Consider the following 17,783-nt stretch of genomic DNA (forward strand, 5'->3'; position numbering starts at 1 on the left):
CTTGGCTGTAGGAGCTCTTTAGGGAATTGTATTTTGTTGTCTTGGATGTGGAAGTTTAAGAACAATAACTTAGCAATAAGTACATGAAAGCTATTACCTGATACACAGGGGAATATTTTCTGAGTAGTTTTAACTTCAATCCATGTTTCAAGACTAAAACTTAAAACACATCTTTGGGCTGGCAACACACTGGGCTGAGTATAGAAAGTCTTCTGGTGGTTTTTATTTGCTGGGTGGGATTTTTTTTGTGTTTTCTATTTTTTTTGTTTGGTCAGTTTTTTGTTTATTTTTTAAATTTTACATATCTTTTTACTTTAAGAGTTTCTGAACCCTTTTTTCCTTTGTTCTAATTTGCAGCATTACTTTACTGTTCTCTTTGGCCACGAGGGGCAGAAGCCACTGGAGCTGCGTTGTGAGGATGAGGTTGATGGAGATGAGTGGGTAGAAGCTATTCACCAAGCAAGGTATGGAACTTGATTTGTGACCCTCTGATCCATTTTATTATAGATAAATGGATAATACTTTGAGAACCTAAACCCATCTTCCAAATAGAAAGAAGTGATTGCATGTATTAGCTGGGCGTTGTTTGCAATTCATGAGTACCTTATAGGAAAAAAACACCTTTAACATTCAATGCTTATTTCACTGTCTTTTATCTTTCATAAGCAATTGTGCTGCAGTTGAAATTAGTTCAGGAAGAATATTATTTTATTAGAAAGAAGCCCTAGGAATAGTCTTCTGTTAGAGACAAGCATGTCATGTGAATGAGGAAATTAATGATATGACAGATGAATAAATGAGTTTTTCCTTAAAAACTCTTACAGAGAAATAAGTGTAAGAAAGAGGACGTCAAGCCATTAAGACGATGAAGTGTGACAAATAAAATTTTGACTTTGAAACTGAAATTCTGAATACCTGAACCACAGTTTTATGAAAAGGGATGTGGTAGGACCTTGAGCCATGAAATAGTCTGTGCTTGAGGAGAGGCCTGGGTGGCAAGTGGTCATGGTTTAGGTGTAATCTAAATTAAAGTCATCTCAGTGAAGGCCTGAGGAATGCAGATGGTGTGAGAAACTATGCTCAATCTTCAAAGCTTTAAAAAGTTTAATAAGGGATAAAAGGGATAAAATCCAGTGCTGGAGTGCTTGGCTATTTGCTAAAAGCACACCATTAACCTAAACCATGTTCTCTGTGTACTGTTACATTGCAGGGGGTACATGCATATTCATAAGAGTTTGAGTTGGATATGTATATATTGAAACATTCCTTTGGGTTTAGATGTTCTTTTGCTTGGTTTTAACCTTTGGCTTGTCTTTATGCCATCTTGTAAATTAAACCAATATATTTTATTTCTTCTTGTGGTTCCATCCTGTTGTTTTTACACTCCCTGGTAACGAGGAGCCAGTAAATTGGGTTCTGGTTTTTGTCACTCTTATTTTACCACTCAGTCCACAACTGCAAGGAACCACATAATTATCTTACACCATTCTCTGAGTTAGTTACATAAAAGCATGGTAACATCAGATAGTCTCTATTTTAATATTATGCTGTGGCCTAAGATATAATATATTTATCAAATATTTCAATATTTATATTTATATTTTATATTTATATTTTCAATTTTTATTTCAATATCTATCAAGTATTTCTATAAGCTATATGATGCATACCTAAACGGACACATTATACTATACCAAAAAGCAGCTAAAAGGAATCACAAATTGCACTATATCAGGATCTTTGTGATCAAAAATAACTTGCAAAACAATAGCTAATACATAAATGTGAAAGGCAATAACTGCATTTGTTATTTATAACAGGAGGCAAAGCTGCTGCTGAAATGCACTTTCTGCAGCCTCCTCCCATCCACACTCACCTCAGCTATTCTGCAGTGCCATGGTAACGCACAAGGAGCCAGGCAGCTCCCGAATTGCTTAGGACATGAGCCATGTAAACACCAGTGATTCTGCTTCAGAACTAAAATTGAACATGAGCAGCTCGTAGTTTTTAATTTAGAGCTTGTGAAGTGAGGCCCTGGGGCTGGAGGTCTTGTGCTGCCTGGGCAGCCTGCTTTGGGAGCTCTGTCCTACTCTGGTGATGCCTAGAGCAGAGGCTAGACAGAGTTAAAGGAATAAAGTAGGGATTTATTAAAAGGCCTCAAAGGATGCACCTTGGGCAGCACAAAAATGTGGCCAAGGCTCCACCCAAGATAGACCTAAGGTAGACCCAAGATGGACCCAAGATAGACCGAAGATGGACCCTGAGACACAAGTTTTCACACTTTGGTAAGTTCTGGTCCATTTCCATACTGGGGTTCATTGTCCAATTCCAGCTCCAGGTTCTGCAGTCCCACCCTCCCAAGTTGCTCTCCTCCATTCCCTGTTGTTTGCACTTTTTGGGCTGAAGCTGCAGCGGTGTCCTTGGTTCTGGGGCTGGAGAAGGATTGTTCTGTGGGACTGAGCTGTGAGGAGAGCAGCTGACGCTTTACATGAGTTGAGAGTTATTAATGCAGTACAGAATCTGGGAAATATGAGGGCTAAAACTTAAGGTATCGCTGGTGCCACTGAGTGGGGCCCTGTCCTCTCCCAGGCCAGCCCTGTGGGTGGGCAGTGCAGAGCAGCTCTGGGTGACCACATCATCGGGTGCCCTGGGGGTCCCTGGGGCTCCCTGGGGCTCAGGGCTGGGCCAGTGTCCCCTGTGTGGCACCACAGCCCCGTGCTGCTGCAGGGCTTGTTCTGGTCTGGGACAGCTTTTGCTGTGCAGTGCCCCGGAGTGGCTGCCTAGAACAGAGGCTGGATAAGATTAAGAGAATAAAGTGGGTATTTATTAAAGGCCTTCAAAAGGTACAGCTTGTGCAGTCAGAAGCCTCCCAGAGGCTACACCCAAGATGGAAAATGCTCACAAGTTTTTCAGGCAATTATAAGTTTGGTCCATTTGCATTTCAGGGGTTAATCCTCCAATTCCAGCTTCAGGTAATGAAGTCATTTACCCCCAGTTTGCTCCCCAACAATTCACTTTTGTTTATACTTTCAGGGCCTGAGGCTGTAGGGTGCCCTTGAGTGTCAGGCCCAGAGGGACTGTGTTGTCTGACCAAAATGTGAAGATAGTAGCTAACACTGTATATGGAGCTTAGAGTTATACCCTAAAGCAGCACAGGATTTGAAAAATATAAAAGCTAAATCAAGGCATCCTGCTGACAGTGAGTGAGGAGGGGAGCAGGGCTTTTTGCCTCATGCTCATGGACATTCAGGGACAGCAGCATCCTGGGCTTCCCTCTCTGCAGCATCAGTTTGGTTTTGCCACAACCTTTACCTGGCTGGGGGGACACACACAGGGGAGATTTGGGCTGTGCTCCCAGAGAACAGGGACAGGAGCAGAGGGAACGGCCTCAGGCTGGGCCAGGGCAGGCTCAGGGTGGGCACAGCAGGAATTTCCCCATGGAAAGGGGGCTCAGGAACTGCCTTGGCACTGCCCAGGGGGTTTGGAGTGCCCAGCCCTGCAGGTGTCCCCTGGAGGTGGCACTCAGAGCTCTGGGCTGGGGACAGGGTGGGGACTGGGCCCAGCTGGGACTCCATGGGCTGGGAGGGATTTTCCACCTTCAGTGATCCTGGGATTCTTGTCCATTGCCTGGTGTAAAAGGCACGTAAGCAAGAAGAGCTTCATAACATGAGGTAAAATTTTTGTCCCTTGTAGTTCAGTTTGTGTATCACACATGAATTTTCAAGGTAGAAACTGACACAAAATGAAGGCAATGGGAAACAATGCACAGCTGAAAATAGTGAGAGCTTGCAGAGAAGTTGGTTGTGACATTCAAGGTCAGGGTGGCTAACTTTTGACTCCACCATGGAGTTGTAGTTTCAGGCTTTACAGGACAGCTGGGTCTCTGAGGTAACTAAGATCAGTATTTTTATCTCCACCCCTTCTGCTATTTGCCTGTTTCCACCTTATTTGGGCCTACCTCCTGATGATTTGAACTATGGGCATCTCTGTGAGGGACAGTCTCAAGGTCCTTTGCCATTTGGGGGATTTTCTCAATCACCTTTCCTGCACAGGTGATTGAGAAAATCTAAATTTTCATGGGGAAGTTTCCCAGACACAACTTTCTTGTGTTTTCTTGGACAAAATTCCATCAAGCGACCAAAAATAAAGGTAAATTTTAGTTGGTAAGCATGGAGTGTCATTCCCTATTGTGGGTTACCTCCTTGCTTTGATGATTTTCCCCTTCACTGGAAGCTGCTTTTGTTTGCTTTGCATTGTGTCGAGTAGAACAGCCTGGAGTTTCTAATTAGTTACTAAACCGTTGGGTCTTTTGCTGAAGATAGATAAAAAGAGGCTAAAATAATAGTTTTTGAGTATTTATAAGACTTTTCTTCCCAACTTCATTGAACAAAAGAGCACAGATTGTCTTTAGGGATTGAATTTTGCCTTCATCATGATCTAGATTTTTTCCCTTAAGTTTATCTGTATTTTTGACAAATGGGAGAAGTTTTGGCAACTTCTGAAGTGCCATTGTTGATTTGAACTAACCTAAGGTTTTTTTAGGAATTGATGAATGGCATTTTATGTAGCACTTTAAAGATGCTTTTTTGTACTGTCTAGGTGTCTTAGTTACAAATTGTTGGAGGCATTGAGAAGACTGCCACTACTCTTATATCGAAAAGAGACCTGGGAACATCTTGTTCTGTGTGAATATGCTGGCATTTGAGAAAGGGAAGTATGTAATTGCTTTCCAGAGGGTCATATCCTCATGAGGAGCTGTGATAATCCCTGTGTGAGCTGAGACAATGCAATTGAGGTAGTTGAGGCTTTTTGTTTTCTTAAATTGACATATAGAAAATCTAATTTTGTACTGCTTTTTGTTTTTTTTTTTCCCCCCAACACATATTTGTAGCCATCAAAATTTCTTCCACGTCTACTTCACTTTGTCAGTTATAAACAGTGTTGAAAGAAGGATGCTGCAATCTCACTGCACCCCATGGTCCGCTCTGTGTAAATAAGAATTTTATTTGGGTGCCAGTACCTAATGAAAGGATCTTTTCTGTTATGATGTTGTCCATTGTTCCTGTCCATAGAGCCCTCTCCTCACATGGGGGATTGTTTGGCTTTTGAGCAGGAATTGGGATATTTAATGCAGTATATTTTACTGGAACCCCATTATCAGTTCCATATCTGTACTTACTTTTTTCCCCCTTCCATTTTATTTGAATGTTTACTATTTTGGTTTCCCTTTAATATCCAGGGTGGCAGAGCATGGTTTGCTCCTTCTGAGCTACAGTTTTGGGCGAGGATTTATTCCTAGCAAGTCCTAGTTCCTCTGTCAGTGGCTGCATCGGGAAGTCCTGGTTTTGGCTGTCTTCCAGAACTTGTTCTCTTATGAAAAAATCTCTTTCACCCTCAATACACTGAGGTGTACTTATCACTCTCTCTTACAAAATCTTCTATATTTTAAGACTTTTTTGCATTTAGCTCAAAAACTCTTATGCTTTTATTTTTTTCATATGAATGCAGGATTAATAAAATTTATTGGACTTCTCTGCTTTAGCTTATTCCAAGGTCTTAAATTCCCACGTGTGGGAATGAAAAACCCTCCTTTCATGCAGGCACAAGTGTGAACTTAATTGGGAAACTGATTTGAAAATGAAATATGCTTTTTTAATTTATTGCCAGCTTAGTTGTAATCAATCTCATTCCTCCATGTCTACTCACTGCACAGGTGATGTGGGAGAAGATTAGGGAGGAAAATGGGAATAATTCTTTCACCTGGGTCACTGTTTAAGGTGTACTAGGAACTACTGCCCTCTAACTGGCAATTTAAAATTAAAAACAAACAGAAGCAGAAAAGGCTTTCTCTCAGATTTTCAGGCACACTTCTGCTGTGTATTTTACACAGTATTTTGCAGGTGGTTGTAAACTCACTGTGGCATCTCAGAGTTGCACTGTGCTGATGCCTTGCTGTCAGTAAAACTGTGTTAGCTGAGGCCTGGTGCTTTAATAACCAGGATTTTGTGGTTTCTGGTGGGCTGGGAGTGAGGCAGAGAGGTGCATCCAGTACAGACACCCAGTGTGAGCCCCCCAAAAATCACTGAGTTGTGCAGGCCGTCCAGGGGCTGCTCCTGGACCTCCAACCCCGTGATGATGCCTTGGAGTGGCTGCCTAGAACAGAGGCTGGATAAGATTAAGAGAATAAAGTGGGTATTTATTAAAGGCCTTCAAAAGGTGCAGCTTGTGCAGTCAGAAGCCTCCCAGAGGCTACACCCAAGATGGAAAATGGTCACAAGTTTTTCAGGCAATTATAAGTTTGGTCCATTTGCATTTCAGGGGTTAATCCTCCAATTTCAGCTTCAGGTAATGAAGTCATTTACCCCTAGTTTGCTCCCCAACAATTCACTTTTGTTTATACTTTCAGGGCCTGAGGCTGTAGGGTGCCCTTGAGTTTCAGGCCCAGAGGGACTGTGTTGTCTGACCAAAATGTGAAGACAGTAGCTAATGCTATATGTATATATGTAGTTTAGAGTTATACCCTAAAGCTGCACAGGATTTGAAAAATATAAAACCCTGCCTGTGCTGCCCTTGGCTCCAGCTGGGCACACAGGGGCCTGCAGAGCCATCCCTCAGCCAGCCACCCAGGCCCGTGGTGTTCCCAAAAGCTGCTTTTGTTTGCTTTGCATTGTGTCGAGCAGAGCACCCTGGAGTTTCTAATTAGTCACTAAACCGTTGGGTTAAGTAAAGTTGGGTTTAGTTTAGTTTAAACCCTTTCCAGCAGCCAAATCCCTGTTGGTGCAGGCTGGCCTTGGCGTGTCCCCAGCGCTCGGCTGGCCCGGCTCAGGCATGGCTGGTGTCACACACCTGGGCCAGGCTCTCATCTTCACCTCTTCTGTGTGCTCCCGGCACTGCAGGGACCTGTGGGCTCGTGGTGCCAGCTCCAGAAAGTGGCACTGAGAGCCACAGGGATGCACACATGGAGTCTCCTCACCAAGGAGAGGAGCGAGAGGTGGGTTTGGTGAGAAGGCAGGATGGGTTATGGTGGTGATGTGCAGATCATGGCCAGACAAGTGTATTGATCACTGTGCTTACCTGAGATCCTTTATCCCCTTTTATCCCCTTATCTCTGTGTTTTCCAAAGCTTGCTGCTCCTCAAACCTATTCCATGCCTCCCTTTCCCTACCTTTTGTTCCTGCACTTCCATAACAAGCCTTGTACAACTCCAAAATATTCATCCCTCTAGCCCATAAGAAGTTTCACACCCCTTTGCTTGGTGGCTGCTCTCAGCCTGAGAGGAGATGAGCAGAGGCTTTCCACAGCCTGTGGGCACACCTTGTGGCGGCTTTTCATGAGATTCCCTCTGAAAGGGGGCTCCTGAAAAAGAGTGAGAATGATGTTTTACATGGGCAGATAGCAAGAGGATGAGGGGGAAAGGTTTTTAACTAAAAGAGGAACTTAAAATTGATATTGAGAAGGAATTGTTCCCTGGCAGGGTGGGCAGGCCCTGGCACAGGGTGCCCAGAGCAGCTGGGGCTGCCCCTGCATCCCTGGCACTGCCCAAGGCCAGGCTGGGAGCAGCCTGGAAGAGTGGAAGGTGTCCCTGCCATGGCAGGGGTGGCACTGGCTGATCTTTAATGTCCCTTCAACCCAACCCATGCCACGATTCTGTGATTCATGGCTGCTCTCACTTTGAGTCCTGTCTCAGTTTTTCAGAGTGGGGTAGGGTGCCATTCTCCTCCATCTTGTTTGTGGATGAATTCCTAAAGGGTTCATATCTGACCATTCCTAAATATTGGGATTATTATTCCATATCTAAATGGTCATATTTTCCTGGCTGGCGTGCCATGACAATGGGAGCAGCTGGTTTTGGTGTGAGGTGTGAGTCTGGTGGGTGACACACTGGCTGGTGAGGGGTGTTTCCAGCACAGTCTCCATCCCGCACGACAGGATGGCCTTCCCTCCCCTCACACCCTGCTCCTGAGCGAGCCATTCCCCATGGACATGGTTTGGGTGCGTTGGTTGTTGGCCCCACTTTTCCAAAGGCTCTGTCTCCCAGCTGGCATTTCCCCCTCTTAGTTAAAAGGATCATGTAGTAAAAACCATTTGGGGTGTGGAGTTGTCAAGGTGCCCTGTGGCTCTGTGTGGCACAGGGATCCCTCAGAACCCTGGATCACACCCCAAGGCACCTTGCTTGGAGCCACAGGGGTGGATTGGTTATGTTCTAGTGTAGCTTTTACTGTGGCTGTGCCATGAGGCTTTAAACCCTGTCTGGAGGCTCTTTCTCCTCTGTTAAGGAGTCCTGCAGCAGCTCAAGGTGGGTGTGGGGACAATGCGGGTAATGTCTTCTGCCTTGCAGACAGCTAGAGCCTGGTTTTCATAAGGAGTGAGTTAGGCTGTGCATTTTGCTTTTCAAGAGGGTGGTTTGATGTGGCCAGACCAAATGCCTACTTCTCCCAGCAGCCTGAGCAGCTTTAGTGCAATTAGCATGGACTACTCCAATGAACCATAACTCTGGTCTCATTCTGGGACAAAACTCAAAAGTTTTTGCTGGTAGCACTACTGGAACTTGTGTCCTGGCTTGCTGCCAGAGGCTAAAATTTCTCCAGTTTTCCTAGGTTTTCTGAGCATGTCAGACTGAATGGTGCAGCACTTTTTATCAGGGTTTTATTACTTTCTTCCTATCTCCATGTGGTGGGTGGTGGTCAAACAGAGGTTCTTGAAGTACCTGGTTGGAGCCCTGTTCCTACTGATGGTGGTAGTAGACAGGTTCAGCCTCAGCTTTCAGGATGTTTTAGACATTACAGAATTGCTTCCCTCAGAAAAATATTAATAAAAAGTCATAAAAGCTGTGGTTTGCAGCAGTTGTTTCTTTCTATTAAACGATACCCTAGACAAAAAGCAGACTCAGACTGGGTGCTTACAAGTTGCTTTATATATTTTCCTGTGTTGCTTTGACATCTGAACGTTTTGGTACAATTTTTTCTTACAAGGATTTTTTATACATATGTGTTCATGTCAGTATTGATATCCTGTCCTCTTGTAAGGCTCCTGGGATTACTCTGGATATTCAGATTAACACATTTGGACATGGTGATCTCTACTCAGGCATGCAGAGAGATGGATGGAAGAGGCTGTTGGAAGAATGTGAAGTTTATGCCAAAAACCTGTGATTTTTCTGTTCCCCGCAGTAGTTTTGAGAAGGAAAATGGATTTAGCCTATTATAAGTTAGTGTAGGTGTACACAGTCTTTTCTAATTAACTCTTCTTTGTACTGCTAATTATGGGAGTGAAGGAGATGTTGTTTGGTTTCCAGGCTGAGTCTGACATTTTAGACAGCAAAAAGCCCCACCCCCTCCCCGAATTGCTCTAAGAGCATCTCAAAAGAACAAAATCTTCAGTTTTCCAGAGCAGTAAAGCAAAGCTGTCCAGCTTAATGCATTTAAAGAATCCAAAAAACACACATAAATTTCTTCCCCTAAAGGAAGAAACAAAAAAGTGGAAGAGAAGCACTGTATATAACAATATATTGGATCCTACATCAGCAGTTTATCCTTGTGAGTCTATGTCCTACTATTTTCCTCAGTTTAAATAAAACCAAAGTGAAACCCCTCAAATTCTCTATTGAAAACGATTGGTAGCAAAGCCTCTAGAATATTATGAAAAGGATAAATAGAAAAAGAGAGTGTTTCACCTGTCTGGATTTGGTTTTAGGTGGGAAAGACTATTTATATTAAATTTAAATCAAAGCACTTCATTACATATGTTACATATATTTTTATCCTAATAATATTGTAGAACAATTAGTGCTAACTCAGACATGATTAGTGCTTTTGATTCAGATAATTTTTAGAATGTACAAATGCCTTTCTAGGGTGCAAAGAGGTGAAGTACTCTGGTTTCTGAAGAAAAACCCCAGAATTCTTGCAAAACAAAACAAAACAAAACAAAAAAAAATTCTGAAGAACTAGTCTCATACTTTACTGCTTTACTGCTGTTTCTTGCACAGCTGAAGGATAAGTGGATTGCTTCATGATAGATTTATTTATGTGTGGTTTTTACTTGTTGGAAGAGGTGCCCTGACCTTCCTTTTTCCAGTGTATTGTTTACTTCTGCAGTAGTCAAAATATAACAGCAAATGTAATAGAACTAAATTCCCTACTTATTCTTTTTATAATCTCTACAAGGAAGGAAAAATATTAGTTTATGATAGCTGTGGAAACTTATTCTAATTATTTTAAATCCAAGCTTGTTTTCTAGGTTAGGTGTTGAATTCAAGAGCTGTGGTTAATATTGGCCCCCTCCAGTGTGGAGGTGTACAAGCACTGATTGAAATACAAGTAAATATTTACAGAAAAACCGCATTGTAGATGATGCACATTACTGCAATTTTAGGAACCTCACGGTATTTAATAGCAAATATTCATTGTTTTATGAGTGCTATAATAAGCAGGCAGATATTTAAAGGGAAGGGATTTGCAATCACAAAGTTCCTTCTGTTAAATGCCGTGCTCAAACTCAGCAATAGAAAAAGATATGATATCAAACAGTGAGGGATCCGTTGTCAATGATTTAGGGCCTTCATTCTGCTGTGTTTTGTTTGGTCTTTATCTTGTAAATTTCCATAATTCTCAGAGGAAGAACCTTCCTAAAACTCGGGGTAAGAGGCAGCAAAGTGTCTTGATTTTGCTGCTCCAGGATCAGTCTGGTGAAGATGCTGCATAGGGAGGAATTGATTTCTCCTTTGCCTGAGGCTGGGAAGCATTTCTGACATGGTGCTCTGATTGTGGCATCTGATTGCACTAGGGATATTGTCCCTTTGCAGGGAAAAGCTGCCCAAGAGCTAAAGGAAAGACTGATACTGTGGTTCCTGATACTGATTGGATTAAAGGCATTTATTTCAGTAATTTTAAAAAGGCCTAAAAAATAAAACATGTGTTAGCTCACCATAATGACAGTTTTGATGGGAATTCTTCCATAAATTGATCTGGCAGATGGAGAGAAATAGTTCTGATGAAGTGCTACATGCTCCCCCAAGTCCTCCCAAAAGATGGGAAAAAATCAAGACCTTAAAATACATAAAACAAATTGAATTTACTGAGTTCTTTGGCCAGGCATGAGAATTAGAAGCTCATAAAAAGTGCTGTTATCTTGCTCTCATTAGCTGAATATTGTGAAACTGGGTACTGTTGCAGCAGTGTCTAAAAAAGGATGTTAAACTGTCTCAGTTTGGATGATTTGGTGATTATGATTTGGGTGGTTTATGATGAAGCTGCACATTATAACTTAAACCAAACAAGCGTGGTTCTGCAGGCTTATTGCCACTGGGGCTACATTATCTCTCCATGTCCCATGACGGGGTTGTGATGCCTGAAGACACCTAGAACAGAGGCTAAGCAGAATAAAGAAATAAATTAGGTGTTTATGAAAAATATATTAGGCTGGAAAAGGATTGTTTTGTCTAAGTAAACTGTGAGGAGATATAACACTTTATATGAAGTTCAGAGTTTTGTACTGATGCAGTACAGAATCTGGAAAATAGGAAAGCTAAATCTTAAGGTATCATTTCCCCCCCCCTTAGAGGCTTGACAAAGTCTCTACCTTGTCTAGTTTCTATTCTAAATATGTACTAATAATAGGTATGTAATAATAGATAAATATCTACCAACAGTAAATGTCTAACAATAGTAAATACATAACAATGATAAATATCTAACAATGGTAAACATCTAACAGTAGTTAGATATCTAGCAGTAATAAATATCTAACAACAGTAAACATATAACAATAATAAATATCTAACAATAGTAATGTTTTGCACAGTTGGTTATCATGCCAAGAAGACTAATGAATATTATGTGTGGCATTCACATTTTCTGAAAAATCCCTTCGCCCAGGATTTTTCTCCTGGGAAGCTGAGAAGCCTCAGAGAAAAGGAAAACAATATTATCTCATTTGCTTCTCCTGTGTTCTGCTTGTCTGGAATGTGTTTGGAGATTGTTTACCCACAGGTGATTGTTCCATTGGATTCTGCTGTGAGTTGTTTTCACTCTTTGGCCAATCAGGGCCAAGCTGTGTCAGGACTCTGGAGAGAGTCAGGAGTTTTCATTATTATCCTTTTAGCATTCTGTAAGTATCCTTTCTGTATTCTTTAGTATAGTTTTGTATAGTATTCTTTAATATATTATAGTATCATAAAATAATAAATTAGCTTTCTGAGAACATGGAGCCAGATTCATCATTCCTTCCTTCGTCGGGACACCCTGCAAATACAATAATTATGAACAGTTCTTTAGGCACAGAAGAGGAATCATTTAAAACATTTTTTCACCAGAACCAGTCTCTGTTTATACAGTTGTTTGAGGAGCAGAAGCCTTCTTAAACTAAACGCACTAAAGCCCAGCATGTGGCTGCTTTTAGTGACCTGTCCTTTCCCTGGCAGCTACTCGGACATCCTGATTGAGCGGGAGGTGCTGATGCAGAAGTACATCCACCTGGTGCAGATCGTGGAGACCGAGAAGGTGGCGGCCAACCAGCTCCGGCACCAGCTGGAGGACCAGGACACGGAGATCGAGAGGCTCAAGTCAGAGGTGAGTGCCAGAGCCACCAGGCACTCACTGACTGGAGCCTTCTGCTGGGTGGGGATGCCTTGGGAGGCTCCTAGAGCAGAGCTAGACAGAGCTAAAGGAATAAAGTGGGGATTTATTGAAAGTCCTTCAAAGGATTCACCTTGGGCAGTACAAGAACCTGGCCATGGCTCCACCTTGGGTGGAGAAGAATCAGGAGCGCTTGATGCAGGGAATGATTGGCATCTCACTCCATTGATTCAGAATGCTGTACAATTGCTTTATTAAAATTATATTATATTATATTAATCATATTATACTATACTATATTAAAGACATACTATTCTAAAGAATACTAAAAGAATGCTAAAAAAATACTAAAGAAAAACCTGTGACTGTCTGAGACAGCCAGGACACATCTTTGACCCAACAGGCCAATTAATATAAGAAACCATCACCAGAATCCAATTAAGAACTCCCTTCAATCTTCCTAACATATTCCACATGTGCAAAAGCATCAGGAGCAGAGAATAGAGATAAGAATTGTTTTCTCTTTCTCTGAGGTTCCTTGTTGCAATTCCCAGGAAATATCCTTGGGAAGTTGTGCCTCCCTGCTCTCCATGAAGAGAGCTGTGGCTACAGAGGCGCACCCAAGGTGGACCCAAGATGGACCCCAAGTCATGAGTTTTCACACTTTTATGAGTTCTGGTCCATTTCCATACTGGGGTTCATTGTCCAATTCCAGCTCCAGGTTCTGCAGTCCCACCCTCCCAAGTTGCTCTCCTCCATTCCCTGTTGTTTGCACTTTTTGGGCTGAAGCTGCAGCGGTGTCCTTGGTTCTGGGGCTGGAGAAGGATTGTTCTGTGGGACTGAGCTGTGAGGAGAGCAGCTGACGCTTTACATGGAGTTCAGAGTTATTTACAATGCATTACAGAGTCTGGAGAATATGAAAGCTCAAACTGAAGGCATCAGTGATATTCAGTATTTCTGTGAAAATCACAGAACCCAGTGAGGTTAATATATAACAGTCCCCCAGTGACTTCTTAGAATAATAATTTTCTTTGAAATATTGAGGTCTGTTGGGCTGATTAGGTTACTTTTCCTGCCATCCTGCCATCCTTTCATCCCCCTAAGATGACGCACTGCTTTGCAGAGTGGGTGCCACCGATTTCACTGTTTCCTCCCTGCCTTCAGGTTTGAGTTTGGCTGTGATGGTGTTAAGGACTGTCCCAGACTGCTCTGATTCCCTGGATGTTGTTAGAAATCTTGTTGCAGCCCCAGGCTGATAAAGCCCAAAAGGCACAGTTAGTTTTGGGGGCAGAACCTGCTGGTTCTGGGTCCCCCTTCCAGCTGCACAGGGACATGTACTGGCCTGAAGTGCCCCAGTCCTTGTCCCCAGATGTGTGCTGGTCGTTCTGTGCCCCTTTCACAGGCTGGGGGAAGGGGAATTTGTTGTTCTGGTAGTTCTCCAGCCAAGGGTTTCCTTAACTCGAGGAAGCAATTAATGAGTGTTTGGTTTTGTCAGATTGTAGCACTGAATAAAACAAAGGAAAAAATGCGACCTTATCAAGGCAACCAGGAAGACGAAGATCCAGATATTAAAAAAATTAAGAAGGTAAACATGAAGTCTTTTGTGCTTAAAGGGAGGAGGGTGGGATGAGGGGTGTGCCTCTGTTTTTTGGCCTAGGTTTTTTTTTTTTTTTTAAGTACAGTAGAATAGCAAGTTTTTCTTTACCCTGCCCTTACTTAAATCTCTTCAATTACATTTATTTTTGTGCCACGCTTAATCTTGTGATGTATTTGCATGAAATCCTTCATGGGATGTGTCTGGTTTCTGTCTTTTTCTGGGGTGTGTAGTCTGAGCCAGGGTCGGCCCTGGGCTGGTAACTTGGTGTGAGTTTCCCTTTTTGTGTAGATTAACCATTGTTGCACAAGCTGGGAATGCCCATTTTAGTAGCAAGAGAGCTTTGAATCTGTATGTAATTCACTGTATTCTGTGTCCTGGTCATTTTGACAGCTGGGCCCCTTTTATTTAAAGTTATTTTTTCAGAGTAAACTGATACCAGTGAAATTTTGCACTTCTCATTCTCTCTTGATCTCCACATCAAGATCAGGGCACAGACATAATGAAATTTCCTGTGACCAGATGTAGACCTCTTCTGTAATCTTTAGTCCATTTGCAACTTCCGATATTGTGCTTAGTTAGATTTTTCCATGACATAGAGGTGCTTTTTAAGAATGCCAAAAATCTGTGGTTTTGAGTACCATGTTTGTTGCTTTGGTGTCTGATACCAAGCAATGTATTGATACCTAACTTTAAATACCCATGTCAAGTGTTATCTGTTCAAAATGGAAAGCAAAGTGAGCTTAAAAAAAAATTTAAGAATTCTGCCAATAATGATATTGAGTCTGTGCTGGACTGTGTTACCTGGAGGTATTGCAGGCTACCTTTGGGGTATAAGAGAAATGCTCTAGGGGGAGGAAGAAGGAACTGCACTCGTGCTGATGGGAGGGGGACAACACTGCAGCTTGCAGTGAAAGATTCCCTTCTGCGTACCCCATGTTTTACAGTCTGTTTCCTGGCAACAATTATGACCCTTAACAAACAGAAATATAAAATATATTTAATTACAGAGCAATTATATATCAATAAAGGAACATTTTTATTTTTGCACAAAGACTTTTGAGAATTGTTTCTACAGTGAAGAGCTTATGATAAGTCATGTAATATGTTTTTTTAACTTTCTTTTCCTGCGTGATCCCTTTTTAGGTTCAGAGCTTTATGCGGGGCTGGCTGTGCAGAAGAAAATGGAAAACCATTGTCCAAGACTATATTTGTTCCCCTCATGCAGAGAGCATGAGGAAGAGGAACCAGATAGTTTTCAACATGGTGGAGGCTGAGTCTGAGTACGTGCACCAGCTTTATGTCCTGGTGAACTGCTTCCTGCGGCCCCTGAGGATGGCAGCGAGCTCCAAGAAGCCGCCCATCAGCCACGACGACGTCAGCAGCATTTTCCTCAACAGGTATAGGGGACCTTTCTGGGATTTTTTTGTTGGTTGGGGAGGTTTCTGTGGCTTTTTATTTGGGGTTTTTTTTGGTGGGTGTCCCTGAGTGCTTGTTCCCATTCTGGTTCAGCTGAAGTCAAAGTCCTGGCTCCTGTTTTGCTCTGGTGCAGGTGGTGTCACTGAGCCAGACACTCTTCCAGGGCTGAAAGGCAAAGGTGCTGCAGGTGATGCTGTTGAAAACCAGCATGACCTCTTTACCTCCCTGCATTCTGTGTCTTCTTCTGCTAAAGGCAAAAAAGGACAGATGGTGCCTCTTAGGGCAGTTCCCATAATTTTCTGTCACCTTTCCTGTTTCTTTTTTTCTCTTAAGAGAGCAAAACTGGACTTAGTGGCCTCATATGATCCCAACAAGACCCTGAGGATGAGAATGTCAAAGCTTCTATTTTCTGTTGTCCTGCCTAAGGAATCTCCTTCTCTCTCACTTGTCTTTTCATATCCTGCAAAAAAGGAATTGTTCTTTCATTAGGCATCCAAGTACTGCTGTAATGAGCATGTTCAAGTAGCCCAGGAGGCATCTAACATTAGATACAGGACTGGGGTTGCATCCAAGCCTGCCCCAAACTTCTGAGAAATAGAATATGTTCCTTTAGTCATGAGGCAGGTTTCCTTTCCCTTGCTAGAATATGAATACGATGTTGGAATATTTATATTGAATACTATGAGTTTTTTAGAAGCACTGAGCTAGTATTTTTAAACAATGCAATAAAAGGAAGCACTTATTTCCATAACAATAACTGTCTTCTGTTTTTTTTCTAGCAAAGTGCAAAAGAGGAAGAGATGTTTCTCTGTGAATTATTAATCAGAAAATAAAACCAGAATTGTCTTTTTGTTTGTTTAAATACTTGTTTTTCAGTGAAACAATCATGTTTCTTCATGAGATATTTCACCAGGGCTTAAAAGCAAGAATAGCTAACTGGCCTACCTTAATCCTAGGTAAGTTACTTTATTTTCTACAGGGGTATAACTTTCATATTTATTTTTGAATAATCAGTAGGGATTTTTTTTTTTCTAAAGACATGACTTCTTAGAAGTCCCTTTTAAAAGGAATATGCATATGCAAGGTTAAAACCACAAGATCAGGTGTAGTGGGAATCCCATGCGGGCAGAAATGGTCTGTATATGAGAATTCCTCTGCCCTAAGCATTGATTAGATTTGTAATTTTTGTAATGCTATCTGACCATTAGGTAATCAGAACAACCACCACTGGGCAGGTGAAAAACCTACGTTTAATGTTCCTAAATTGTCAGTGTATTGGAAACAGAACTGATTATAGTAATTCACTTCCAGAGAAAACACTGGAAAACACATTTTCTTTAAAAATGTATTTCAATACATGAGTAGCTGGGGAAAAAAAAAAGGCATTTTTCTGCTTTTTTTTTAGCTGACCTATTTGACATTCTGCTGCCAATGCTGAACATATATCAAGAATTTGTTCGGAATCATCAATATAGCCTACAAGTGCTGGCAAACTGTAAGCAAAACAGAGATTTTGACAAACTCTTGAAGCAATATGAAGCCAACCCAGCATGTGAGGGCAGAATGCTGGAAACCTTCCTTACCTACCCCATGTTTCAGGTACTCCCTGTGTATTTTTTGTGTATATTTAATTTTACTGTTTGGTAGATTCATTTTATGTTACTGACATTGCAATTGATTGAGGGCTCATCTTGCCTAACTAGAAATACTCTCCTGAAAATTAGTTTGGTGTAATTTATTTTGTTGTTACGCCAAGACTCTGCTTGTGGAGATCTCCTCCCCAGCTATGCTGGCTCATCTTTGTTCAGTATCAGGAATGTTGAGGGGAGTGTGGGATGAGGATGGCACCAAAGAAAATTGGCAAGGAGCAGGTCCTTGACTTGGGACCCCTGGTTATAAAGCCCAGAGAGGGATGATATTCAGGAACTTAGAACAGCCATAAGCACCTTACTGGGAATTCATTTGGTATCTTTCTCCCTGCTTTGCTCTCAAGTGACTTGGTCTTTAGAAAATGAAAAATAAACTGCAGAAGTTTTGAAAACTGTGCTTACCCTCCTGATTTTTACTGTGATCTCCCTGGAGTAGGCATTTTCTGCTGTTTTAAGATGTCTGTGAAGCACTGGCCTGAGAATTTTATGTCTTTTTCATTTAACCTGACATTTTGTTCATCCGAGGAATAGTGAACCCCCTCAGTT

The 17,783-nt window shown here is 41.9% G+C and overlaps 1 protein-coding gene across 3 annotated transcripts in view; it reads left to right on the forward strand.

The window, feature by feature from the left end:
• RASGRF2 (Ras protein specific guanine nucleotide releasing factor 2) overlaps nucleotides 1-17,783 on the forward strand; it is a 130,216-nt gene that overhangs the window by 39,544 nt on the left and 72,889 nt on the right. For all 3 annotated transcript variants that reach the window (XM_066569083.1, XM_066569084.1, XM_066569085.1), the window contains exons 2-7: nucleotides 358-464; nucleotides 12,422-12,569; nucleotides 14,071-14,160; nucleotides 15,316-15,569; nucleotides 16,465-16,544; nucleotides 16,994-17,187. In XM_066569083.1, coding sequence (XP_066425180.1) covers nucleotides 358-464; nucleotides 12,422-12,569; nucleotides 14,071-14,160; nucleotides 15,316-15,569; nucleotides 16,465-16,544; nucleotides 16,994-17,187 — 873 coding nt within the window. The remainder of the gene's footprint in view (nucleotides 1-357; nucleotides 465-12,421; nucleotides 12,570-14,070; nucleotides 14,161-15,315; nucleotides 15,570-16,464; nucleotides 16,545-16,993; nucleotides 17,188-17,783) is intronic.

Source organism: Molothrus aeneus, chromosome Z (assembly GCF_037042795.1).
Source record: "Molothrus aeneus isolate 106 chromosome Z, BPBGC_Maene_1.0, whole genome shotgun sequence".
Lineage (NCBI taxonomy): Eukaryota > Metazoa > Chordata > Aves > Passeriformes > Icteridae > Molothrus > Molothrus aeneus.